We start from the raw sequence: 27804 nt of genomic DNA on the forward strand, positions 1-27804 counted from the left end.
GATGTTTGCACAAGCACACACGCAGGTTAGAGGGACACACACCTGCAGACTCTTATCTATGGACTGCAACACAAATGAACATGATGCATATTCAGCTGTTTGTTAAACTGGCCTGTCGTTGGAAAGCATTAAATTTGGTGTGCAAAGCTGAGTCACCTCAGTTTTGCGATGCGATCCAATAACGTCCGTATTTTACTGCCTGTGTTATTTTTGTATTCTGTAGGTGAGCAGACCCTGTGAGCCTGCGCGTGGGCTGCAGCAGAGGTACAAAGGGGGAAGCAAACACTTGTTCCTAAACAATGCCCAGTGTGTCTGCAGGCACTGCTCGTGGCATCACACAGAAGTATTTTTAATATTTAAAAGGTGGGCTGCCCGACCGAGATGGGAGGTATGGAAATGTTTACTGCGCTCCGACTTTGCTTCCCTTGCCATTTCCCTCCTCTGTGTCCTTGCCCTGCGTGCAGATCTCATTAACATCGGGCTAATTTCTCGCACTGCTTGTTGACCTTTAATTATACTGGTGAGCCTGCTGGCTCTTCACTGTGGTACCCAGTGCAAGTGATAAACAACAGTGCCAAAGGTAGGTGATAGACAGGGAACAAGTGTGCTGAGAAAAGCCACTGTTCAGGTATAAAATGTGCTCATTAAGGCCAGTATAGACCTTCTTTTCCCATTTTATTATCTTCTTCTCCTTCTTGCAGCGTCCTGTTAGTCAGTGTAAACAATTAGAGAATATGGCTCATCCAAGCTAACTGTGGTGTCCTCCTTCAGTCTGCAGCTCTGTTTAAATCCATATTTATCATGTATCCTATTTTGTTCTAAAAACCTGGGACAATGTTTAAAAGACTTCACAGAATCACGGTCCCTGAAACACGAGTGCAACTCAAATATTAGGTTATGTAATATCCTGTGTACTGAGTGGACTTTCTAAGTGGGCAGCACAAGAAGCAAAGCTGGAGCCGTCTCCACACTGTAAAAAACAGCATGTGCTTTAGAGCACATGAAGGCTGTGTTATTCCAGGTCAAATAAAATAAGATGCATTAAGACAAACATGACAAAGTGCAATGAGAAGCCCAAAGCTCTGCGCCTCCAACAGCCTGCGTGTGCACAGGCCTGCAGCAGAACCACCCTCGTGTTCTGGACGCTTTCATGACAGCTGCAAAATCATTAGAGGCAGAAGGACACTCGGTGTGTTAGTGGATGCTCAGGCAGCGTTCTAACACACTTAAAAAGCTAAAATAACAACGTTTTCTTTCCATTTGGTGTTAAATCTCTTGGAATGGCTTCTTTGCTTCTGCCTTTATTTTGAAGTAAAGCCTGACGCAAACAGAAGGTCCGGGCAAAATGTTTCAATGCATCGGGCTGCGCTCGAGTCAGGTGCAGCTAGGCAACCGGCATGGCTATGCTAATCACCACGGGCCCACGCTAGTATACAGTTTCACGGAAAATTACGCAACAAGTCTGTTGAACAGTTTCTTATGCATATTTTCACAGCAGCTTTGAATCATCTGCATCGGTGTGGTTGGTGATGCAGCTGGAGCCCCAACCGTGGCTTTAATAAAACATTCAGCTTATGCTAATGAAAAACTGCTTCCCTCTCGGTTCCAGGTCACTGTTGTATAATGAGGTCGGTGAAGATGGCGGCATGAATTTAATTGCAGAATTGCTGTAAAAGGGTCAGCTGTACTCCGGAGTAACGGACACGTGTTCTTAAGAGTGGCTGTTGATGATCCCAGCGTAGAAGCCTTTGGACGTGCAGAGCCCGGTGTGCTGAATGTGATCATCTGCCAAACTGTGGTGTGCTAATGTTTCGTGCAGTTTGGCTACAATAACTGTGACATTTGGGAAACTGTCACAATGTTGAGCCTCCTATGGAGAGATTAGTTTGTCGTGACCTGACTGAGACTGTAAATCTGGCGGCGCCCGCGTCTAAGCAAACACGACCCATCAGTGGACCACGAGTGGAGCTTTGCAGGAGTGTACTTTCTGCAAGGGACGAGTTTATGTGGTGCATCAGCACTTAGAAAGCCAGTGATTCATCAGGTGTACACGATGATTGGGCCCACTGTGACTGATGTACACGGGCTGTGTGACAGGCTGCTGCAATCTGCTCCACACTTTAGATCAGACCCTGCATCATTAGACGACTCCTCCACCCTCGGGGCCGACGGCCATCCGGTCTGAACCTGCTCTTAGGCTGCTGTTGTTTATTTTTAACACCTTCTGAATATAACCCGACCCTGTGAATCACCACAGAGACAAAGAAGCTCGCAGACACTCCCACTGATACTTCTGCTGCTCTTCTCCAACTGAAGCAAGATCATAAAACTTTTAATATGACAGGACAGAGTCAGAGTCCTGTTAGAACGAACGATCTGCATCTACTTTTTATGTTTATTCAAAGTAAATGGACGCCCTGCATTAGTGTTGTCTGTCAGGCTGTGACAGACTAAGTGTTACAATTCACACAGAATCTGTAATTACGTGGTTGCTAATCCTGCATGAGGCCATTTCTCTGTCACTTCTGAGGTCAGCAACTCGAAATTATACTGCTGGGATCGCAGTTTAAGTCTTCACTTGACAGGACGTTTATGTGTTTTTCTCCCTTCGTCTCGTTTGTCACGCGATGTGTAAAAGAAGAAAGGAAAACTTTATCCAACAAAGGTCAAAAATTCATTCTCATTTTGTCTTTAAGATAGTCATGCTGTCTTGGGGAGATAAGGAAAAATGAATTATCAAGGCTTTTATGTTTGTCTTAAAGCAGCAGTTCTCGTTCAGCCAATCGTAGTTCAAATGTTCTGAGAGGAAAGTGAAATGTAACACCAAAGCCAGCAGGGGGCGACCTCTGTCTGCATCTGTCGATCACCACAAACATCTTCCCAGTTATCTCACGTTCTGCTTCTATTTCAGTAATATTTTGGCCACCTAAAAAAATCTGTCTCAGAGTGAAGATGGACTAAAAGAAACACAAAGACTGGCTCTGCACTTCTGTACTAAAATTAGCATCTCAGCTGTGATGTCATTCAGCGGTTTGTAGGGTCCCATTACGAGGCATCGAGATGAGCATTTTATCATTCCTGGTGTTTTGGAATCAGATTTAATGAGGGAGGGGGACTAAGATCAGCCAATGAGCATGCCCTGGATTATATCCCTGACTCAGTCCAAAATTCCAAAGTGGACTTGCTTGGATGTCTCCAAATGAGCGACTGAATGCATAAATGGCTTAGGAAGTATCGCCCCCTGGTGGCCATTAGGGTCAATGCACGTTTAAGGCACTTTAGCTTGCCATTATCATTCTCCTGTATTATCTAGAGCTAATACGGTATTTTCCGCACTATAAGGCGCACTTAAAATCCTTTAATTTTCTCAAATTATGAATTCTGATCGTGCTTACTGACCTTGAACCGATTTTATGTGCTACACGGCGCTCACAAATCTGTCAAAAATGTTTTAGTGCGACTGTGGTAAGCTACGAAGCCGCACCGCGTGATGGATTGTTGGAGCATTACAGCTACTGTAGTCAGGAGCCTCACGGAGTAATCTGGGTCCTAAACTCCGTCATTTTCAGGTCCCAAAGTCAAACGAACACTGCAGCATCACTGAGAGTTAAAACTGTCTAAATTCTTTCATCTTTAATAAAATTATCAGCGTTGCTGCTTTACCAGGTGTAACAATTAAGTTTAACATCCATGCAAACAGAATTTATTAAATTTAACAGACTTAGAAGTTAGCAGGAAGTTAGCTCGCTAGTTAGCTAAACATGATATTGCATGTTCTGACTGAGAGATTTCTGAAAGAATTCAAACGTCACTTCCAACATAAATGAAGACAGAAAACTAAACAGCAGTGACGTTTGTAGGGTTACTGAAGTTGGGCTAGCTGCTATATAATGATGTGCTACGTGATCGCTAGCGACACAGCTATGTTAGCATAATATAAACACAGAAGAATGAGGAGAGTAAAGTTTGACTTATCTGACGGTTTTGTTTCGCCTAATGCGCCTTATGGTCCGAAAAATACAGTCGATGAAATTGTGTATTTGTAGTTGGTATGAGGGATGAACAGGGGGGGCTGTAAATTTAAAACACAGGGCTGTATATCCTCCCCACGAGGGGGGGCTGTCTGATTGTTGGTGACTCTCTCTGTATTACTGTAGGATCTTTACATTACAACATAGAGCATCTCGAGGTGACTGTTGTTGTGATTTGGTGCTACATAAATAAAACTGAACCGTTTCCCTATTCTAACTCAGATTAGCAGACAACGATATAAAAACAGCTGTAAAACCACAAACGCACACACATGACCACACAGAAGCGTATTACAGCCAGACTCAAAAACAAAAGCATATGTTTGCATTCATGTTTCTAAACTGATCACTGGGAATACGGAGCCTCTGTGGGTTCATCGCATTTTAAATGGTGCAAATCAAAGTGAGGGTGTGAATAAGAGCGAGCGCAAATGGAAAGACAATAAATGTCATGTCTGTTAATGAAAATGTCAACTCGTGCGGTGCTCTTGTATTATTGTCCTCCTTGAACTGTGCTCCTTCTGATGATAAGAGTTATTAGAGGTAAAAATAAAAACGTCCTGGTGGTTTCAGTTTGAGGAAATTGCAAACATCTACAAACTTATAACCCGTGTTTGTAGATGTGTGCATTCCCTTTGCTCATAGCTCATAAAAACTCGATAAGTGTAGCAACGCTACATGAAGTTTAATATGCGCTGTCATTTTCATCTCAGAAAACATCCAGAAGTTATTTATGAGACGAGAAAAACAGAAAGGCAAATAGAGTTATAATCATAAATCTGTGGCATGATGAGGAAAACCATCAGATCCTTCTGCTGTTTCGGTGCAGAGCACAAAATGCAAGAAAGAAAGAAAGAAAGAAAGGAAGAAACGAAGGAAGAAAGACAGAAAGGCACAGGAGAAGTAAAAACTGGTTAAATCACTGAATCACCAACCTTCAGGCCTGCAACATCGTCGACACAAGCAGCAGAGTCAAGGACACAATGCAAGGACTCGTTCTTGCATTCAGAAGAAGCAGAACCTGCAGTCTGAATGTTGTAAGCTGATGCTAATGCAAGCTGCACGAGTGCGATTGGCATGCTGTAATGCAACAGTGGTGTCCTGGTACGTGACTGTCAGCTCCTGCAGATGCAGTCTGGTTATTTTACCGTGCAGCTGTATAAGTGTGCGTTTGTTTTTTCTTACTGTGTGTTGCTCTGTTTACCCTGCAGCATCTTCTCTGCAGAACCACACCCCGATTTTGGATTTCATGCTGCTAACTTGCATTAGCATGTGCTTGCCTTGTGTTGACCACGTGTCAGGCCTTTCTCCACTTACCCTGGGGTGAGAGGATGGCATGCACTTGCTGGGAGGGGGGTTTGTTATAGAGGGTTAGGGATGGGAGTTGGGAGGACAAGCACACACCTTCAGTGTGGGACACAGGCAAAGAGATCTCCATGCAAGCAGCGGACTGGGCCTTGCGGAAGGGCGGTCGGCCAGGGCCTCTGCGGGTAAGCCGTGGCCCCTCGGGACCCATCGGAATGCGAGGCTTCCCCGCCGAGCAGGGCTGGGAGGTGGGGCTAGTGCAATGTCCATTGACATGATCTGTAACAACGGCAAAGCATTAGCAAACAACAGAAAGAGGGATGTAATTCAACTTTAAACATATTCTGATTTACTGCTGCATTATCCATCTTCACAAGTCATTTAGTTTGATGGGAAGTGAAATAAAAATCAGGGCAGGGAACCTCAAATTAGGGACGAGATTTTCCAAGGAGATAACTGCTTTTCCCTGCCGGGAGACGCTTTGTCTACTAGACTGCAAAAAGGCAGGCTGACACTAGATGACCGATGAAGATGAATATTTCTGCAGCGTAAGAGGAGCAAGCTGATGCTGAAAATTTGATTGCCAACTAGGAAGATGATAGTGAGGGAAAAAGGGAGAGTGAGTGACAGAGGCTGGAGAGTGGTTTGAAGTAAGTATGTGCAAGGAGGGGATGCCGGGGCAGAGGAGGAAGATGCAGAGTAAAACTGTGAGTGCAGCTTCATCGAGTCTGTGACGTGACATAAAACAGGCTCGTTTCATCTCCACTTTGTTGCTTTTATCTCAGTGAACTGTGGGGAAACCTTGTTTTTAGCAGAAAGCTTTATGACATCCAAAGCTGCAGGTGAAGAACGAAAACAAGCTCTGCTCTTTATTCTGTCAAATTAGCACTCGCTTATATTGGCTGGGCTACAAATTCATCTACGGACAGAGCTGATACCAACACACTCGGTGATTTCTTTACCCCTCGGGGACGAGTCCGTGCACTGTGCTGGAGCCAGACCCTGTTAATGACACAAAGGAAAGAAAGGCCGGGCTGACCTTCTCTCGTTCTGTGTTCAGCCATACTTGTGAGCGGGCACGAGAGGCGGCCGGATCGATCCCAATATGCCGGCACTGGTACCGATCCACACTAGTGCGTGGCCCGTTTTTCACTATGGAAATGAAACAATACCCTCGAACATGCGCTCTCGTGGTGTTGACTCGTGTGCATTTTATTGAAAGCCGGCACACTTTTAAACCACAGAGGAGCTCTAGAGACGCCACAGTTACACTCCAGCTCTCCAACGTACACAAAGGGCCGATTAAATAATGAAGGCGGAGCTCACAGGTGGGCATCACAGCGATAATAAACATCAGTATATGGACACACTGACCCTGTATTTATTTACATATCACTACGCTCTCATCCTCACTGAGTACATGAGCCCCCTTTTTATCAGTGACCCCCCCCAGCAGATTAACAGCAGCTGTGGTCGCTGCCGTGGGAGGACAGAAGCTTTCCATGTGTGTTTTGGTGGAAGGTCTTATACATGGAGACGAGTGGAGCAGATAAACAATATCATGATCATTTGTGCAAACACTCGAACGTTCCCCGCTCGCTCCTCTCCGATCGTTCGTCCCCGGCGCCCAGCGAGCTCTGCCATGCAGCCAGTCGCTGCAAAAATGATTCAATTTCAAAGTGAAGATGAAAAGCTCCAGGGTGCCACCCAGTCCACGTGCAACACTCACCCAGTTTCACAGCAGGACTGACGAGGCAGCGCGGGGACTGAAAAACTGCAGGTAACACGGAGCGTTTGACGCCGCCGCGATCGGGCTTCACATTTTGTTCATTTCGTTGCCTCGAAATGTTCTGATGGAAACTGGTTTACAGCTGAGAGCGCGACACTGTGCTGACGTGCACATCCCACTCCACCCCCTCATCACACGCGCACAAACACACATCATCCACACAAAGGCACAAACACAATAGACTCGAGCGTCTTCCTGTCACACAGGTTTCTATTGTTGTGGATTTTAAACCTTCAGCGTTTGCAGCTCTACTGTTTTCTTCAATGTTCGATGACGACACCAAAACTAAATGTGCTGCATTCAAAGTTTGGGTTTCTGTCCTCACCCTTCCTGCTGATGGAGCATTTACCAAACAGCAAGTCAAAAATCAGGAGCCACGTTTGGGGGGGTTAGAGAAGCAGAAGTTCTGGGAGGCGACAGCATGCGTGGCGCTGCAGAGGGAAACCTGAGATCTGCGTGTGTGCAGCAGTTAGATGTATGGGGGGTGGGGGGGGGGTCCAGTCAAAATGGAAGGAAGGCTGTTTAAGAGAGAAATGGGCCAGTTACAATGAGCGAGGTAGCAAGTGATCCAGCACCGCAGAGCAAAGCCTGTCAATGGAGGAAAGGTTGCATAAATCAGAGGATGGTCCAATCATGGTAAAGCGATAGAATGCCTCAAGTTCAAATATGGGCATGAGCTACAAATCACCTTTGTAAACACTTGCAAAATGTAGAAGGAACAAACACAGACGCTTTAAATCAAAACACACTGACGGGCAAAATGGACGAACACGTTAGGCCGACAGTCTCATGGGCTGGTTGAACAGGCGGACAGAGCAACAAGGAAACTGAAAGAGGAAAGTTTGAGTGAAATCCAAAAGTACTAATGCAACACAAAAGCCTAGAAACCATGAGAAAAGCAGAAACTCAAAGGAAATCAAGTGAAAACTGCTGGCTTTCGCCTACCGTACCAAGATCAGTCTTAAGATCTGTTGGCAGACTTAACTTTCTGCCGGGTCCCTTTACTGAAACAAAAGAATAGGAAACAAAGCACCAGTTAATCCCTTCAAAATAAAATAGAACAAAAAAGAAATCATGGAAGAAGAAAACAAAGGAGGTGTAGTCTGCTTCAAACGATGGCAAACCAAAGTGGGGAAAAACTGAAAAGAAACCAAATGAACAAAGAACATGCAAACTGGTGCACTTGCATGTTTGCAGGCATATTTTCAAAAAGCATGCTCCACTGTCATCCCAGGCCGGCACGATCAGTGATACTGAGTCAGCGCAACGGCAGGAAGTCTCGAGTGGACAGAGCGATTACTCAGTGATTAGTCATTTGAAGCAGGTGCTCTCTTTGCATCTCTTAACGTGTAAAGACTCATTCTGATGTTTTTAATCACTCTCCTCCTCAAGTCTGCACCTGGAATAATGAAGTCCGCTCTGTGGGCCTGGGATTTGACGTGGAAGCAACAAATGAACAGGGTGACACCACAAAGTGTCATAAAAAAACTAAGTCAGACACTGAAGGCAACCAAAATAACCACATACACATTTTGCAAGCATTTTGCAGTAAGGAGAGAACTGCAAAGGTCGAACTCGAGGCGTCACGTGTCAGTTTCCCCTCAGGAAGAAGGCGGGATTTAGAAGACACGATCCAGCTGATGACCACGAGGAAAAAAAGCACGAAACACCTGCTTGATGTCATTCAGCATGTTTGCTGCACGGCCGACGCGGCGGCTGAGCGTGTGATGGGAAACACTGGTCTCACCGAATCTCCGGTCATTCATTTGTTTGCATTTCTTCCGTGAACCTCGACGGACTTTTGAATAAGTGCTGCTAATGAGATAACAGATGAGGGCCGAGTGCTTGTGCGCTCTTCATAATAAACCAGAGTCACCAGATGCTGCTGCGACCGCACGAAAGGTGCAGCGTTGGAGATGCAACGACAGGAATTATGTTCTCATAATGAACCTGTAGCTCACAGATGCTTCCTCTGTTTAATGGCTCAGCGGCTGCATTAACACATCATAAAATGTATTTTAATCAAAATAAATCGGTGGGACTGATCTGAGGAGCCGAAGGGTCTCTCACTGTGACATGAATATTAACCAGCATGCACTGCACCCACTGGAATTCAGCACCTTTGGTTTTAACCACAGAGACGGAAAGTGGCGATGTCACGCGTTCACGTGTGTTCTGCATTGTTCTCGTGCACACAGTGTTTTAAAACACACGTGTGACAGTAACTGATGTCGGACCAGCCTCATCGCTGACCTCAGCACTCTGCTCATTACTCCAGGATTCACAGCAGAATGGAGCCTTCTTGTTATCCAGCAGCAGGTGGATCTTTAGAGTTGTTGTTGTGACCCTGCAGGTCGCTGCATTTGCAGCATTTACATATTTATCAGCCTGTTTTTCTCGCCTGCACCGGCTCTCAGCAGGTAACGTCTTATCTGTCCACACGGACGGCGAGCACAGAGACAACACAGATACCTCTGAGAGACATAACTGCAGCGTCCATCGTACTTCCTGTGGCTCGTCAGGCCCGTGCTCATCTGTCTTCTCTAACCATCCTGCTGCTCTTGTCACCGATCAAGGTGACAAGAGCCAGGTTGTGTCCAGGTTACAGTAATGTGCAGAGTGCTGACATCCCAAACGAGGCTAACACAGGACTAAACCTCTGAAAAACTAACTTCTGAACATCCAAAGCAAGCTGAGGGCTTATTCATCAGAGAGGGCTCCATGCAGTTAGTCAGAGACAGCAGTGATGAATGTTAGCCAAGAGCACAGCAAGATAAGACAGCAGCTTTACTGACACGCAGACAGACAGAGACCCCGAGCGCCATCGCCAGGTACGGGAGCATGTTTGTGTTTAGATGTGAGCTTCCGGCGAAGGCGCGATGATTGATGTCAGACAGGCTGAAGCGCCGGTGCTGCAGCTGCAGCCCATCTGCCTCAGCAGCATTGCAGGGTGATGAAGAACCCGAGGTCTGGACCCGCCCTCCACACACACACACACACACACACACACACACACACACACACACACACACACACACACACACACACACACACACACACACAGCATGGAGCACACTGAAGAGCAGCCACAGTCTGGAGTCCTGTAAGCCTGTTTGCACTGCAGGCTTCACACGTGCTGCGAGAGGCTTCGACCGCACTTTTCACACAGTGATGCTGCTGCTTGGTTTTATTAGTTCTCGACTGCAGATGCTTCATGCTGAACTGACCCATGACCCACCACAGGTGACGGAGGAGCCTCCTCCACCTGTGCACCTGCTGCTGTTTAACTACCGTCTACAGCTTCTATTATATATACAACATTTGTGCTAGCCAAAGAAATATGATTCGTTGTTATGAATTTACTGTGTCCCCATTGGTCAGTGAGCACGAGGTTTTATTTAAAGGCTGAATATGTTATATTGATACCTGTGCTTCAACATTAGTCAGTAAACGTCTGGCGCCCTGCTGATAGTGTTGCTCACAGTGTGGAAGCAGCGTTAGCGTGCAGGTGCAACATCACACAGCAGCCTAATTATTCCCTCTCCCAAAACAACGACACAAACAAAGAAAGAAAGACAGAAATTCCAAGCAGGTGTCCACGAAGAGGCTGAGATCCATGAAACACCCCTCCTCTTACCATTGTCCAGTAAGTAAAAGACTGGACTGCAGTGGCTGGCTCTCAGACTGGCCACAGGCTCGGGCAGGACGCGGGGGTCATTGTGAAGGGAGGTTGGGTAATGAACTGGAACAGGAGATCCAACAGAACAGACACAGACTTTTCAGGGCAACAGGGGAGAGACAAACACAGTGGGTGAACTGGGGAGAAGAGAAACTTGCAGGTAATAGGAAGGAAACAGTCGTGAGGTTATGAAAACAGAAGGTGTCATAAGAACAGCTGCATCCCACCAGCAGATACTGGGAAGGTCACATAGCCATCACTGCAACACACCACAGCAGCACTGCTACTACGACTACTACAGCTACTTCTACCACACCACAGGCTCATCCTACAGAGCAGCATTTTCCAGGCTTTTCCAGGTAACTTTATCCTGGAGGCGGTTTACTTCCAACCATGACCTGTTGCCGTAGCAACTCATATTACAGCCCTAACCTGTGCTGCAGCAGGTTACGTTCAACAGCTATGACATCACCACCTGCTAACCAATCAGCTCCTCTGAGGATTGTCCACAGGCCCTGGAGGATGGCTCAAAGCTCTCTGTGAGCAGAAGTCTTTCCATAAATATGGATAATATAATATAATATGGATAATATTCCCTCAGTATTTCCTGTTCTGCAGACTAACCTGCACCATCCTAACACAGCAGTTTAAATCCTGTTCTCATGTCTCATCTTCAGCTGAAAGAATAAGAGTTCAAACGTGCTTACAGCCATTAAATATTCATTGGATAGAATCATGATTCTCCTGTGTCTGACTGATTGAGCTGTAATATTGATAAGTCTGTTAGCTGTCTGTACCCAGCTATGCCTTATTAATAACATGGCAGCAGTCTTTCTGAGTAAAGCTCACACACACACACTCAGCAGCTTTGATGCTAAGCTACTGCACACTCACAGGTCCCATTACTCACTTTGAGGAGGTGCTTTCTTACAGCTGAGTATTGTGTATCTAACCACGTTTGACCCAATGCTCACGCTCTGCAGGACAGAAGGACCAGGAGAGACTGAGTTTTTAACCATCATTCATAAACTGACCTGATCGGATCCTTCGTTCGGTGACACTATTGTCACTCGTGAGTAGGGATGGGTATCATTTAGGTTTTATCCGATACCGGTGCCAAACCGGTACTTTTGAAACGGTGCCGGTGCTTAAAGAATGGAGAACACAAACTTTGTCCAAAAACCTCTCATGTTTAACTGTTTTCCACTTTTTCTTTGGTCATTTTAGCCTTTTTGGCCAGGGTGAAGGGAGTATCTGCCATCAAACAAGAAGACAGCCGCATGTAGCTATGATGATGTTTGCTAGTTCACCTTACATGCATTAATGTAATAACGTGGTTAGCCTACTCAACGTAAATTACACACGAACAACATGAAGCTACTCACGCAGAGAAGAACGGCTGCTGCTGCATCATCATCCTCATCATTTCTGCTACACTGGCAGGGCTAGGGGCCAGGACTCTCCTCTTCGGGTTTTTGGGGGATGTTGCTAACTCCGGGTCAGATAACAGGCACCACACCCGCAGTAGATGTGCTCGGTGTGAGGTCTCGCAGCAAGCTATCAAATACGGCGCATTTTTCGGCTTTAAAAAAAAAACGCTATGCGTCGCCAGGTGTTTCATCAGATTTGAGGTGTTACCTCCTTTGACAGTATCACAGTATCAGCTTAAAGCACTTGTTGCTGCTGAGTTTGCATCTTCTGCTGTGAAGTACAGCCAGACTTTGACCGCTTCGCCTTGGGCATTTTTAATCTGTAGCTCTGCTCTAACTGAACGTACGTACCTGGCCCCGCCTACTATCCTGGGAAACGTAAAATGATTGGCTAGAAGTGTATCACAGCTCAGGAAAAAAAAGCACCGAAATGTGCGCTGCTTTTCGGCCTGGTTACTACCGTTTATGTCAGAACCGGTGCCATCATGGCACCGGACACCGGTACCCATCCCTACTCGTGAGTAACTTTACTGTTTTGTTACCCCGATGCTGACACTGTGGCCAAAGAAGCCTCTGACTGCAGAGACATGACTGACTGGTACCAGTGGGAACAGTGGACCTGTACAGCTGACAGAACTGCATCAGGGCAAGAAAGCTGATTTAAGTGACTTCAGACGTGGCAGCTTTTCACTGCACAACCATGTCATGGTCGTATGTCATTCACTTACGGAGGTCGGCCCCTCGGCGAGGTCAAAGGTCAGAGGTGAATGGACAGGCAGCTCTGAGCATGGTTTAAGCTCGAAGAAGACAAGCTGGGTCAGCAGGAGACCAGACTGGGTGCTAAGAACAGGAAACTGAGGCTACAACTCAGAGAGACCCATGAAAACTGGGCAACAGAAGATGGAAAATATTACCTACTCAGAAACATTGAGAGGGTGGAGTTTATTATGACCACAGTGTACCATCCTGTGATGGATGCATCCAGCAGGATAACAAACCGCCTCACAGATCTCAGCCCAGCTGAGCATCTTTGGCATGTTCACATCACGGACGTGCAGCAGCCGTCTGAAGGCTTCCAGCACTTTGTGCAGTCTGAGCCAACCTGGTACCGCAAGGTAAATGGCCTGTATTTATATAGCGCTTTACTCGTCCCTAAGGATCCCAAAGCGCTTTACATATCCAGTCATCCACACATTCACACACTGGTGATGGCAGCTACATTGTAGCCACAGCCACCCTGGGGCGCACTGACAGAGGCGAGGCTGCCGGACACTGGCGCCACCGGGCCCTCTGACCACCACCAGTAGGCAACGGGTGAAGCGTCTTGCCCAAGGACACAACGACCGAGACTGTCCAAGCCGGGGCTCGAACCGGCAACCTTCCGATTACAAGGCGAACGCCCAACTCTTGAGCCACGATCGCCCCAGTACCTAATGAAGTGGCCATAGGTCCTGTGTTTGTATTAGTGTGCAGAGCAAAGCTGTTGGTTACCACGGTGCTGGAGGTGATGACATCACAGGGGTACGCCACACATTCAGACTATCGCTGGGCGGTGGTATCATAAAAATATCTACAGAAGATTTGAAGGAAATGAAGAAACGCTGCCATTCAGTTTATATGTTTGTAATAAAATAATGTTTCTTTTTGTAGAATGATCTGCAGCTAAATTAACGTTCCTGATAGCGAGCTAATTTTTAATTTTGTGGCGGGTGTAAGGGAGCTGGGAAGCATCTGCCTCACTAAGGTGAAGAACACACTCTTGTTATGCTTTTATTTTGAAGTCCACTAACTGCTCCCACTTTTGAGGTCAGCTTCCTGAAGGCCCGATTCATGGATTGCACACATGATTAACACATGGCTAACGACGTTCACCTGCCTGTTTGTGGTTGTTAACCATCCACTGCTACAGCAGGCTTTGCTACGTGTGTATTATTAGCTAAACACCATGGTTAGGATTTATGAAACTTCCTGGTTTAATGAAAAGGTTTTTAACACTGCTGAATCTTTCATTTTACTTTTAATTTATATTCTGATTTTAAAATAAAAACCACAAAACAAACAAAAACCTCCTGAGTGACCGTGCAGACGCGAGGAGCATTTAAAGGAAAGCATCAGGGATTTAAGCATGTGATGAATTTAACTGTTTCTCTGCAGGTTAATTAGTGCTTACATGGGTTTGTACATTACACAGACATGGCTGTAGAAAACCCTCCAGCAGGGTTTAGCTGAAAAATGTGTATTTAAGCTTCTTTTAAATGTGATCAAACCTCACCTTTCCCCTCAGGTGCTAAATATACCCCGTGGGGTCAGGCTTACACGTTTAGGTACAACCTGCGGTACCAGGTTGGCTCAGCGTGGACAAAGTGCTGGAAGCCTTCACACGGCTGCAGCGTGGGGGTCAGGCGCCGAGCACTCGCGTCTCGTCTTGTTAGTCCCCTTTTTGAGGTCAAGCCAGGCTACAGCGACATGTACTGCTCCCAGAGGAAATCTAACACACGACCCAAACAACACACCTCAGGACATTAAAGAGAAGACAACGGGAAGGATGTGAAGGGAGACAGCTTTGAGGCCGGAGAGGGGCCAATTACTGGGCCTGATGACAAAAGAGAGACGGGAGGAAGGTCAGGAACAAGAGCGGAAAGCTGTGCTGAGAAGTGAGAGAGAAGCTCCTGTTTTTGACACGGGGGGTGAATCAGGACGATGGCCGGCTGCCTTAATAAGCTGTCCACAGTCTGTTTATGGCATTGAACAGATACAGCACAACAGGTGTGCCGGGGACAGGCGGACAGCCTCTAATGGCCACGGAGCAGGCTGAAGATGATATTCAGCAGGAGAAAACAAAGCGTGAACTCTGCACCTGTCGGCACAGCGCGGCGAGCTTTGTCTGCGGGCGCAACTTTTAATACATTTCACATCCGCGCTGCATTAATATGAATGAGTCCAAACCTGATTTAACTGACATTTAAAGCCGTCCTGCTCTCAGCCATTGCTAACAGTTCTTACAACTATGAACCTCAGCCCCCCCTCCCCCCAGCATTTAACCGTTAAAGCGAATCAGACACAATCATGCAGCGTCATGCCGCATCTGTCCACGTGCTTTTCATCCACCGCTCCGTAATTCTTCTCCTTTCCATCTCTTTAATTAACAAGCGACAGGCCTGTAATAGGACAGAATGACCGTGACCTCGTCCACATCACAATGCTGAGAGACTCCCCGCCACAGCAGCACAGAACAGCTCGTCCTGGATCTGTCACGCTGCTGTTATCCTCTCCTTGGGAGGCTCAAAGGCAAGGCTGCAGAGTCCACGTGAGAACAAACCGACAGTGTGTCCTGTGTGTGTTTACACAACAATCACAGGAAAACCATCGACGAGCAGACTGTGGACAGCTGAGCTAAATTACTGATGCATCCACAAAATGCATTTGGTGGGATTTTACGTTCGTGTTCGGTCTCCTGTGGACACAGATCTGTGCTTTAAGTTACACAAGCGGATTTTTAATAAAGCTGTCACTAAACAACGGCTGGCGTATCGTTTTTAGCATTTGGCTCCATCTACCTGTTTATGTTTCCCCGTCAGGCCCACGTGGATCCGGCCTGACACCAGACTACATACATATACTGAAGGATCAACGACAGGACAAGAGGAACGGTCTGTGCATTGCTGGTTGGAAGGCAGGGATCAGTTTTCCTGTGAATGACTTTGGTGAAGAATCAGAAAGCTTTGAGCTCCGAGGAAAAGACAAAGACATCAAACTGAGTATTTGCATGAATCGTTCGTGTGCACAATCAATGAAAAATGAACCCCAGCAATGAGATCTCACACAAAGATTGACTGTGGCTGCAGTTTTTCTGCCACACAGAGAAACAAACATGAATTAAACAACTACTGAAATGTTGTTTTGCAGGTTTAATCGAGTCTTTGCTGCTTCTGAAGATTAAAAACACAGTTCCATTATCCTCCTTTCTTTAAAAGCCACCAAAGCACAATCAGCTGTCGAGGCAAACTGAGGGATGATACGATGACACAAAGTGCTTCGGCGTCTGTTTCCTCTCCAGGTTTTATGCAGTAAGATTACCTGATGTGGTACCTGAGCTCCTATAGTTCTCTGTTTCCTATCCTCTGTTTTTATTTTCCCGTCTGTTACATGAGCGTAGGAAACACTGAATATGATTTGGTCGTTTTTTAACCTGAGGCCTTACAAACCCGACAGAGCCCCGAGGACACGGCGTGCCAGCCTGGCAGGGACTTAAGCACAGATCTACACACTCGTTTGCTCAGGTGGCGTTTCCTCTGAGACACACAAACACCTGCTGGGAAATGTTCTCATCTCTTCTTCATCCATTACACGTTTCTGCCTCATTGTCTTCAGCTGCACTGATCTCATCCAGAGACCAGCTTTCAGATGTGCTTCTGTCACATTTCCAAAGTGTGATGCTGAAACTCGAGGCCAGTGACATCATGATGAGCATGAATGCAAACATGAATACGTTTAGGTTTTATCACACTATCATCTTGTAGGAAGCATGTGTGCTGAATCGAGCAGTCACATGATGAAGGCAGTTTTCACAGGACTTTTCTCTCAGCAGCTGCTGGGATCATTTTCACGTTAGCCCCATCAGGACCTACGCTGGTCGACTCGCCACGACTCGATTCGCATCGACTGGTTTTCCCATTACAGTCGAGTACCACCCGATGTGCGAGGTCGTCCGAGTGTTGCTAGACATAATTAGCGTGCGACACGGAGGCTAAAACGACGGTGGTCGTGGAGGTAACGACACTCCTGCTGCCTGGTCTGTGACCCTTCGTCAGACTCGGGGACGCCGTTGTTTTTTTGTAGCCATTTCCCTCGTTGCCGGGTTTTTTTTTTAAGGTGGGAGTTTTGATTAAACGCTGTCATGACTCATCGAGTGACGTCACATTTTACTACCTGCTCGGATGGCTTGAAACCCCGGCCTGTCGCGGTCCGTGGGAGCAGCTGTGGGGATTGTGTTTTGGATGGTTCACCGGCTCTCTCTTGGGCGGAGCCGCCCGCCTCGCACCTGAGCCTCGTTCGATCACAATGAACTATCGAAGCCAGCGCGACCTGCTACTCATCGCCAGTTGGTTCAGTCACCTACTGTGGCAGCCACGCCCCGTCTGCGCTCCACTCTTCCTTCAAGCCTTGACTCTGTTTCGTTGGGCTCAGGTCTCCGAGCCATCCTCCTCTGGATTCATTGCTCACCTCCTCCAGCGCTGGCTTTTGCATTAAGGAATCATCAACCAGTCGCTTCGCCTGCCTGTCCTCCTGCCATCCCTGACGTTCGTGAAGTACTCGAGGAACCATTCCTCCCCTCGCACTCACCCTCTCTGGCCTCTCCCACAGAAACACCCCCACCGCCCAAAACTCTCCCACCTGGCCCTGCATGTAAGCCGACTGCACCCCTGTCCTGATTCACCTGCTCCCTTACCTGTTCACTAATCGTTCCTCCCTCTGGTACAGACTCCCACGGCTTTGATCGCAGCTTCTCAGAACAGCCTCCCTCATGAGCTTCTGTTTTTGACCGACCCCTCTGTAAATAAATCTTGTCTATAGTTCTCAGTGAGTGCGCCGAGTCTGCTTTTCGGTCCCGCCTTCGTGCGAATCCCAGTTGATGACAGCTGAGCAGGTACTATGACCAAGTGAACAAACCTTAAACACCGTGGCGAGTCGATCCGAGTAGGTGCTAACGGTGTTGACGACCCAGTTTCAGTCAAGCTTTAGTGGTTGGACGGGCAGTTCATAATCCACTCAGTGACTGCAGGTGATCCTCACCTCCACCACGGGGCTGACAGTTGGTTTGATGCTTGGTCTTCTCCAAATGTGTTGTTCACATGCAGCTTTGCAAACCTAAGTTGTGCTGCCACGTCCTTTCTCCTGCAGCCCTTCCATCATTTACCCTGCTGACCTGTAGAGTCTGACGTGTTGTGCTAAAACCTCGGCTTCGACAGGTGCTGACAATCAGCTAACCAGGTGCAGTGATTGGCTGACCTTATCACAGGAGTCCAGGTGAAAACTTCCTTCTCGAGTATTTGCTACAAGTAATGATAACATGCCAGCCAATTTACAACTCAAAGAAAAACTTAAAATAAAAAGAATGCAGTGTCAATGACACAAAATGAGAATCTAAACCACTCTGATGTTACTGCTGCTCATTAACATGCAGGCTCCATCTCCACTGCAGTCGGCCGTATCAGTGTTAGTGAAAGACAAACATGTCAAAGGAAACGACCGAGCCGATGGAGCGTGCAGCGCTCCTTCTTCTTCACCTCTGGGAAACACGGTCACCACACGACTTCAGACTAAAGGACCAACCAGCTGAGACAAACCCAGTATACTCCACTGAAGGAGTGCCAGCACTTCTCTGAAACAACAGTGAACAGAGTGCCGCTCTCACCACGTGACCACGCTCTGGTGACGAGGTGACCACAGGCTGTAACTCAAGTTTAAACACAAAGCATCCCACCCACAAAGACTCAAGACATTTGCATTCAGGGAATGAAGGATTGGAGGCTGCAGGTGCGTGTCTGTGTGTGAGAGTGCGAGCAGGTTACCTGAAGTGGGCGACTTGTTCCTCTCCATGTCAATCGACTGCTGGTTGTCAGTGAGTTCAGTAAGGCCTGCAGCAGCCGACAGGAAGAAGAAGCAGCACACGCAGGGTGTCAGATTATTTGAAGCCGGTCATGCAGATTAAGCAGACGTCTGATTGGTAGAAGTCAGCCACGCTAAGCCCAAAGAAAGAGTGCAGCTAGCAACAATGCTTCATCATTACATCATTCCTCCCGAGGTCAGCCTCGAATATTTGCTCTTTGCTTTTTTATCAGGACTCAAAGTGCCTTGATGGGCAGAGTGGCTGATTACTGATGCGACCTGCACTACAGTCAGATTTAACATCTTTTACCAGCTCGCATTAAAATTCAAAAAGCATGTAGTGCAAATCTCATGATGAAGTGGAATAAATATCGAACATACAAACAGCACACACACAAATTCAGTCACATGCAGCAAGCACGAGCCGACATGGAGTCGTCTGTAAAAACTGCCACAAACACTGAGATTTCTAACTCGGCCCTCAAAGCCCGACTGCAGACGCGGGCTGTTTGAAGCAGCGTTCATTAAGGACTCATTAACAGCCTCGCAGACTCGTCACAGCTCAAAACATTTGGACTTTTTAAATTATTTGTCTTCAGTCAAAGGTTCTGCCAAACATTGATGCCGGTAGTTTATGCTGACGTTACAAATGGCTGAAGACACTGAGAGGTGCCGTCGTTAAACTTTCCTCTGTAACCGTCAACAAAAAGCACAAGGTTAGCTTCAATAACCCCACTGGCTTTAGTTAAAATATACATCGCATGGATAATGCATTATTTATAACTGCGCTTGCTCTGCTGTCTCAAAGAAGTGTCTCTTCTTCTGCAAAGGACAGACTGCTGGACATGACTGTAACAGACAAAGCTCTGCAGGTGACGTCTTGCTTCATCCCAGTCATGTCTTTGGTTTGTCCTGGGCTTCGAGTCTGTGTCAGTTCTTGTGGCAATCATCTGTACCAAACATCATGTCCTACTATATCCATCAAAACACCAACCCACACCCCCACACACATACACCGACTCCCCCGGCCTTTGGGAAGGCCCGACTTACTCTGATAGGATGTACGGATCCTTTTCTTTGAATCTGAATAAAAGTTAGACAGGCCGCGCATGCAAAACTCTGTCAGGCAGGCCCGCATGCCCACACCAGCAGCCACAGAGTCACCAAAGTAGGAGGGGGAGGAAGGAGTGGTGGAAATGAGGAGTGGGGTTTAAAGCGAGGAGAGGTCAAAGAACGGAAGAGCGTAAGTGGGGTGGAGGCAAAGGAAGAATGGCAGTAATGAGAAAAGAGGGGACGTTAGTGAGAGGAATGCATGAGGATAGAGGGAAGGGTGGATGAGGAGGGTGGGGGTGGGGAGAGAGAGGAGGCGGGGGGGGGGAGAGAAGAACACACAGGCTTAGAGAGGAAAAGAAAGTGAGAGCAAGCAGCAAGTGAGATCGTGTCAGGGAAGGGCACAAGAAATACCCGCGACTCCAGCAAACCCAGAACTGCTGGTGTCACTGGGGTCAGCAGGGAACATGTCATTACCAGCAGCATGGAAACCGAGCTCGGTTGTCATTTAATCATCTGCATTGTGACATCATTCTGAGAAGTAAATGCCCACATTTGATGGCTGAAAGCTTTCACACTCATACACATGTGTGTGATGACAACAGCTAAAGATGTGGTGGGAGGCACAGGAAGTGTTCAGACTGGGCAGCCGGCACTGGCCTTTTGGCTGTGCTCTCCAAGTCTGCTGTTGAGCCTTGTGTGAACCGGAGCACAGTAAGTGCCTCAGATCAGCGCAGCACCACCCGCGGCACAGAAAAGGGCATGTTTGCCCGCTTCTATTTTCCCTTCTGTCTCCACATTGATTTTAAAGCGCTCACACAGAAGGTGCAGGGTGCAACAGCATGTGAAAAAATCACCAGAGTATTTTCAGCTCACCTGTGGGAATTACGCAATGAAACGAGCACTTGCTGCAAGTTCTTCTGAAATATTTACCACCGAGTTGGTGCCTGGTCCAAAAAAGAGTCGGCCTCTATTTTACACAGTGATTCCTAAACGGTGGGTCTGAATATCAAGCGCGTTAAATATAATTAAGATGCTTCAGAGGCCGTCAGCGGACGAGATCAGAGAAAAGGAGGAGGGATCAGAAACACCTGTGTGGCTCTTACAGGCCTAAAAACAACAGACTGAGAAATCAAATGACAACATGCATATGATGCCCATGTGGAATGACACGCAACCTGTTAACATGCACTTCATGTCACAGTGCAGCTCTATGACAGGCAGAGATGGGCAGGTGTGTGCTTGTGTGTGACAGACAGAGAGGAAGGACAGAAGATCCAGGCCGTCGTCGTGTTACAGATAGTCTGATGTTACTGTGTCTGCTCTCGTTTCCGCACTCTGACGGTTTTGTCCGAACTTCATCTTCATCAACGTGAATGCTAACGATGTGCTAACTGCGAGGCTAATGTCACATTTTTTGTTTCCAGTCAGCTGAGAGGAGTTTAAACACCACCACTTATTCTCACTAGTTTTTAATGCTGTGCCTAAAGCGTCAGTTTATTAAAGATGTTTTTATTTCAGCTGGTTTGTATTTTCAGTCCATTAAGCTCTCGAGGTCACTGCAGAACCATCCCGTTCAAAGTGGGACGTTATTACATTACACACTAAACACCTGCATTACAAACAAAGGCTCGATACGTCAAATCCCTGAAATCATTTCAGAAAATCCACTTTAATACATTTTGTTTCCAAGAGTTTTCACATTAAAAGTTTTGGAAGTTAAACTTTGTTTCTAAAATAATAAGAATGCAGTTTGTAAAGAAACACATTAGAAAACAACAGCAGGCAGAGGCGTGTTTTTAAATTAAAATAGATATTTATATATTCAATTAATATATATTATATAATAATAAAAGTACTTTGTAATTATAATGTAACTGAATGTAAAATATTATGAAAACTAAGAGTCAGGGCTGAGTAGTGCATACTACCTTACATATGCTCTACTTCCCATCACTGTTAACAGCACCTGAACAGTAATGATTGATTAACAGTAATGATTGATTAACAGTAATGATTGATTAACAGTAATGATTGATTAAATATTGAAGGAATATATTGAAACTGTCATATTTGTCACGCACTAGATCAGAAGAGACAGAAAGAGAAGAAGACAGAGGAGCAGAGAAAAGATCAGATTCAGTGTCTGGATGTCGTGATTATGTTGCACACTGAGTATCAGGTGTGTGTGTGTGTGTGTGTGTGTGTGTGTGTGTGTGTGTGTGTGTTACCTGAGGTGGACTGCCTGTTCCTGCGGGGGGAACGGGTAAGGCGCTGGTAGGGGTCGGTGCTTCCGTACAGATCCAGTGTTGACATACATAATATGACAGTTTTTTGCAAGTAGTCCACCACCGCCAGGCCGTAACAATTCCCGAATGCCAGGCTGGACACGAACACAACGTCAGGAGGGAAGAAACAAGCACATACGCACACACACACACACACACACACACACACACACACACACACACAGACATTAGAGTTGTGCCAACTAACATGAAAAACGCTGTCAAATTAAGCATGAATTAAACAGTCTGCTTTTATTCCATGTTTCTAATACTTCCCAGAATTCCCACATGACTGATCGTCACCTGCCATGCATCATATGGGCTCAAATTGTGGTCATAAATATTTTGCACTTGTAAATCAGTTTTGTATGTGTAAAAGCAGATTTGCGTGTGGAAAAATACGTGTGAAACTCTGCACTCAGGTTTCAAGTTACAAGTACGAATTTTGACCCTATTTTTCTTCCTTTCATCTGATTGGCCAATGTCACGTCAATCACAAATTTAACTATCCAATCAGAGAACAGGTGGGTTTGGCTGTCGGGGGGTGCTTTATGGAGCTTCAGGTCCTGAGGGAATAAATGCCCTTTTACATGCCAGCCCAGCGTTTTCCTTCATCACTGTGAAGGAAAACAGTCTGTGGTGGTCTGAGTTTGGTGATCTTTGTGTCACAGGTTTACGTGGAATACATTTGAAAACTAACCTTCCCGACACTGCATATGCTACAATATTGTGAGCACACCACACTTTCACTGACCTGAGCTACAAGGAGTAAAAATGTCCAATGGGAGCACAGCCGGCCCGTGGAAACCATTTGGAACAATCACTGTTAAAAAGCCTCATTAACTTATAAACATCTGGCCTGGACAACACATTCCCAGCAGCTGCAGCTGGACGATACGTTTCTGGGAACCACACGTGGATCGGGCTTTAAGCTTGAACCCAGAGGAGACAGAGCTGAGTCCTTATTGTGACATCAGCAGGAAAGCAGGCCGCTGTGCTGAGCACGTCTCTCTGACATCCTGATGTTATTCTGCTCTCACCAATAATCTCAGGAATGTTTTTATATTAGTGCAGCTCAAGGAGGACTGTGTCTGTGTGTGTGCATGTTCTGCTCAGTATGTGAGAAAGGCATCAAAAAGCCAGATAATCAATTGCTGCAATTTCACTTAAGATATGAAAAGCTTCAGAGCAGAGATTCAAATGGTGCGACTGCCTCGACCCGCAGAGAGCTTTTCTGAAAACTTATTGGTTTCTGCCCATAAAGCTTCTATTCACAGCAAAGCCAGACAAGTGGTCTCAAACCCTGCGAGCTCAGGAAGTCATGCAGCTCCCGTTCGACTTGTTAGTCCACATCCAGTAAGTTACTTTAAAATAACAAAAGCAGGTAGAAGAAGACGATGTGCTCGTGTTCGTTGCCGCTCGTCACTGCGTGCTCTATCCGCTGTTATGGCTACGGTCACAGGACATATGGTGTTTTTCTCAGCTTGGCTCGCAGGTGTTACATTTGTCAAGAAAGCTCGAGAACACATTTAAATAATTTGGTCACGTTACATTAACTGCTGGCAGTAACAGCAAAATTACAAAGCTCACACATGGCCCATTATCATATTTACATCCTCCCGCCAGCCTCACAGTATGATACAGTACAAATACTGCAAAGACCAACTCAATGCTGCACAAAGCGCATATACACAGACCAAGAGCAACTATAAACACATCTGTATACAGCCGAGCCCTCTTACTGCCACATGCATGTTCTTCTCCTGCTGCATCACTGTTGCTGTTTATAATCTGGCTCTTTTCAGAAAATGAGAGTCAAATGTCCTCGGTCTGTGCAGGTTTGGTTCCCTGCACCCTTCACAGCCATGCTTGTATTGTGCACTGATGCTGTTTTTATTGGTGACGACCAAACATACGGAAATGGATAATACAAGCCTACTGTTTGCTAAATGTTCCTAATTTAGACTCATAGACAGACACAGAGCTGCTCAGGACAGAGGGTTATGCCTCTGAAACTCACAGGCCGTAGGCTGAGTTGATGTCCAGGCTGGTGATCTGCTGTGGAGGTTCACCATCTACCCAGAGGAGCTGGATGACCAACTCTGACTGGTAGCCAGGAGGAACCCGAACCGCCCGGTCCTTCACTCTGAAACAGATGAGCAGCTTTTATCAACAGCTAATGAGGAATGATGTTGGAATGAGGAGTAACGGTCCAATTTACCCTCAAACACCTGGCAGAGCTTAAATACACAACACTGGCATGCACTGTAACGTGCCTCAGCAAGTCATTAGACCATCATACACCACCAGAGTGCTTTTCTTGACTTGACTGTACTTGAAGTCTACTGTGCTGCAGAGACAGAGGACTGTTATCTTACTTGAGGCAGGGGATGCTGTCTTTGATGCCCTCTGGTGTCCTGCTGCCTGGGCTGGCTGGGTGTTGGTGTTGGTGGTGCGGTTGGGGCGAGTGGGAGCCGGGCTCTGAGAAGCTGGGATTGTTTTCATTCTCTGATGGGGAGATGACGTCGTCCGAGTCACACTGCAGACGCACCTCTAGAGACTGAAACATGAGAGGAGACTCAGGGAACGTATCACATCAAGAGTGGGCTTCACCTTCAGTCTCCGTACATCACCTGACCACTTTAAGCACTCACCACTATCTGAGTGTTGGCATCATATTTGCTGAAACGATAGAGGATGATGTGAGCTGAGATGCCGACCACACAGAACATGCGACTCTGAGGGCACCAGCTGACCATCTGAATAGCAAACGGGTCTTCTTCCACCAGCTCGGCGGCGCGGCCCTCGCCTGGCTTTGGCTTCTCGAACACTTTGGAGGTCTTCATCTTGTACAACATCTGCAGCGTGACTGCACAGAGACATCTCAGTTAAAGCACAGTGCAAAGCGTGAAGTAAACGGCCATGTGCACGTGGTGATATCCCGACAGCTTTATGCAGTTTGCCATGTTACATCTTCATATTCTTCACCTTTTAAATTTTATGCACTTTGCACAAATGTCTCGTCTCCACTTGGCGAGGCATTTTCACCCCGTACTGCTGCGATTGGCACAGCTGTACAAATGCATTAGACCAGTAATGTGTTTGGCTGAGAGGAGACTGGTTTGCACCACAGCCTTCTGATTTATTTTCCATTTAAAGCACATAAACAGATGCTGCACCTTTAATAAAGCTGCAGTAGTAGAAACGTGTGCACACAGTAAACCTGGAAGCGTGTGCTGATCAAAGATGGCGGGGATCGTACGAGTCATACCGAGGTCAAACACTCTGAGTCACGACTAAAATAGTCAAAAGACGACTGTTATTTCCACCTGGACTCATTTCTGTCTGGATCAGTGTGGTGGGACGACCACACAGAACACAGCAGGCTTCAATGGCAGCACATCTGACAATCATCTACTAAAATAAATATGAATAATAATAGATTGGATTTATATAGCGCTTTTCAAGGCACCCAAAGCGCTTTACAACACCACTATTCATTCACTCTCGCATTCATACACTGGTGGAGGCAGCTACAGTTGTAGCCACAGCTGTCCTGGGGCAGACTGACAGAAGCGAGGCTGCCATATCGCGCCATCGGCCCCTCTGGCCAACACCAGTAGGCAAGTAGGGTAAAGTGTCTTGCCCAGGGACACAACGACCAGGACAGAGAGCCCAGGGATCGAACCGGCGACCTTCCGGTTACAGATGCACTTCCCAACCCCCTGAGCCACGGTCGCCCGACCAGCCACAACATCTTCAGCACCTGCCTAATACTGTGCCATTCACCCTGAGCCGTCAGGACATGGACTCCACTACACCCTGAAGGTGTGCTGTGGTATCTGCACCAAAGTCCCACAGATGCTCGACTGGATTGAGATCTGGGGAATCTGGAGGTCAAGTCAACTCCTCAAACTGGTTGTTGTGCTCCTCAAATAGTTCCTCAACCATTTCTGTTTTCAGTGCATTATCCTGCTGAGAGAGACCACAGCCATCGGGGAGCACCTTCTCCATGCATGGGTGTAGATGATGTGGAACAATGCTTGGATAGATGGTACGTCTCAAAGTAACATCCACATGGATGCAGGACCCAGGGTTTCTGTTACGTGCCAAGGGGCGTGGCTTTGCTTTTGTGCTCTGTTTTGTGTTCTATTTATCTTTCAGGCGTCAGGCCTCCTCTGATTGGCCAGTTCGAAGTTGATTGGCAGGTGTCTATTGGCTGGTCTGGGCTCAGTTGGCCAATCACACTCCAAGGAACACTACATATGAGCCGCTCCCTGGCCAGCTGGGGCTGCTGGCTTCTGCTTTGACAAACATTTGCGAACAGGCTTCTTTATGTTGTGTGTGGTGGGAGGCTGGACAGGTAAGCTGGGGTACCCTGTACACTGGTTGTAGATTTTACTCTGTTAGTCACACTAGGTTATGCGGTTGATGCCACCCTTGTATGTTTTCACTGACTTTTATCGAGTAGCTAGGTAGGCCTTTTGTTTTGCATTTTTCTTTCAGTTAGGCTAGGCCCTGGAAGCTACCGACCTCTTTTTGTTTTATTACTTTCTTTGATTTGGATCAACCGCCCAGTCCTCCTCCCCCCCCACCTCTTCTCTGTTGTTAAGATTGACTGTCCAACCATTAAATTCTGCCTGATACCTAACTGCTCTGTGGTCTTCCTCCTTCATTGATTGTGGTTGTCCAGTGTTGCTGTCCCCTGCCTGCCTTTGCCCCCGCCGTGGTGGGGGGGGGACGTAACAGTTTCCCAGCAGAGCATCGCTCAAAGCAACTGTCCCCGTTGGCTCGCCTGTGGTTCCCTATGTAAGCGACGCACAATAATCCGTCCACCTATCTGATTCATCAGACCAACCCACCTTTTTCCATTGCTCCATGGTCCATGTCTGATGTTACGTCTGATCGGTTTATATCATATGAACTTTGCTAAATAGATGTACGAAATGCTCTCAGCTGATCTATCATGTGATGAGGCATAGAGCTGAGATCAGCTGATCTGAAGCTAGTATGTTAGCTGTGGGTGAGTATGATTAGTCTGAACTCTTAGATTATGTCATTAAGCAATTAATGATATCACCCAGGTGATTGATTAACTGTGCTGTGGAACAAATGCATCGCTGCAATGAGAATGCAGGAAAGCTTGGTGCACAGGACTTACTTGCAGATGCGTCCCAAAACTTAATCGATCCGTCAGCATGCCTGAAAAAAAAATGTATTTAGTATGAAATTAATGACAAGTAAAACTTCCAACCTTCCCACTCACTTTTAGTCTAATTAGTCGTGTTAATGATTATTACCTCAGTAAATTTATCGCTGCATTTTTAAAACATCACACTGTTCATGAATCTGCAGCTCACCCGTCTTGTGGCTCACAGAGCTACAAAGTGAAGCTGGGTTCCTACTTCGTGAGAACTTGAGCATTTTTAGGTGTTTCACGCTGTGCTTTCAGCAGTGAAACGTCTCCACGTCGACCTCAAAGGGCCGGACTGCTACTGATATCTGTGAGTGTTACCCAGAAGCAAACGCCACCCAGCGAGCAAGCTTCAGAGCAGGTTAACATCTCTGACAAAGGGGGCCTGCTCTCTGCTGGGGCTGGCACAGATAGAAATCAAATCTACGC

The 27804-nt window shown here is 46.8% G+C and overlaps 1 protein-coding gene across 17 annotated transcripts in view; it reads right to left on the minus strand.

The window, feature by feature from the left end:
• stxbp5l (syntaxin binding protein 5L) overlaps positions 1-27804 on the minus strand; it is a 130485-nt gene that overhangs the window by 10833 nt on the left and 91848 nt on the right. For 2 of the 17 annotated variants that reach the window (XM_004566048.5, XM_004566044.5), the window contains exons 14-23: positions 27343-27383; positions 24836-25050; positions 24560-24741; positions 24202-24327; positions 22125-22276; positions 19894-19962; positions 18807-18872; positions 10763-10900; positions 8076-8129; positions 5436-5615 (exon numbers count right to left, since the gene is read on the minus strand). In XM_004566048.5, coding sequence (XP_004566105.1) covers positions 5436-5615; positions 8076-8129; positions 10763-10900; positions 18807-18872; positions 19894-19962; positions 22125-22276; positions 24202-24327; positions 24560-24741; positions 24836-25050; positions 27343-27383 — 1223 coding nt within the window. The remainder of the gene's footprint in view (positions 1-5435; positions 5616-8075; positions 8130-10762; positions 10901-18806; positions 18873-19893; positions 19963-22124; positions 22277-24201; positions 24328-24559; positions 24742-24835; positions 25051-27342; positions 27384-27804) is intronic. The other 15 variants (XM_004566054.5, XM_004566050.5, XM_004566056.4 and 12 more) reach the window with 11 other exon arrangements.

The sequence above is a fragment of the Maylandia zebra genome, linkage group LG16 (assembly GCF_041146795.1).
Source record: "Maylandia zebra isolate NMK-2024a linkage group LG16, Mzebra_GT3a, whole genome shotgun sequence".
Taxonomy (NCBI): Eukaryota; Metazoa; Chordata; class Actinopteri; order Cichliformes; family Cichlidae; genus Maylandia; species Maylandia zebra.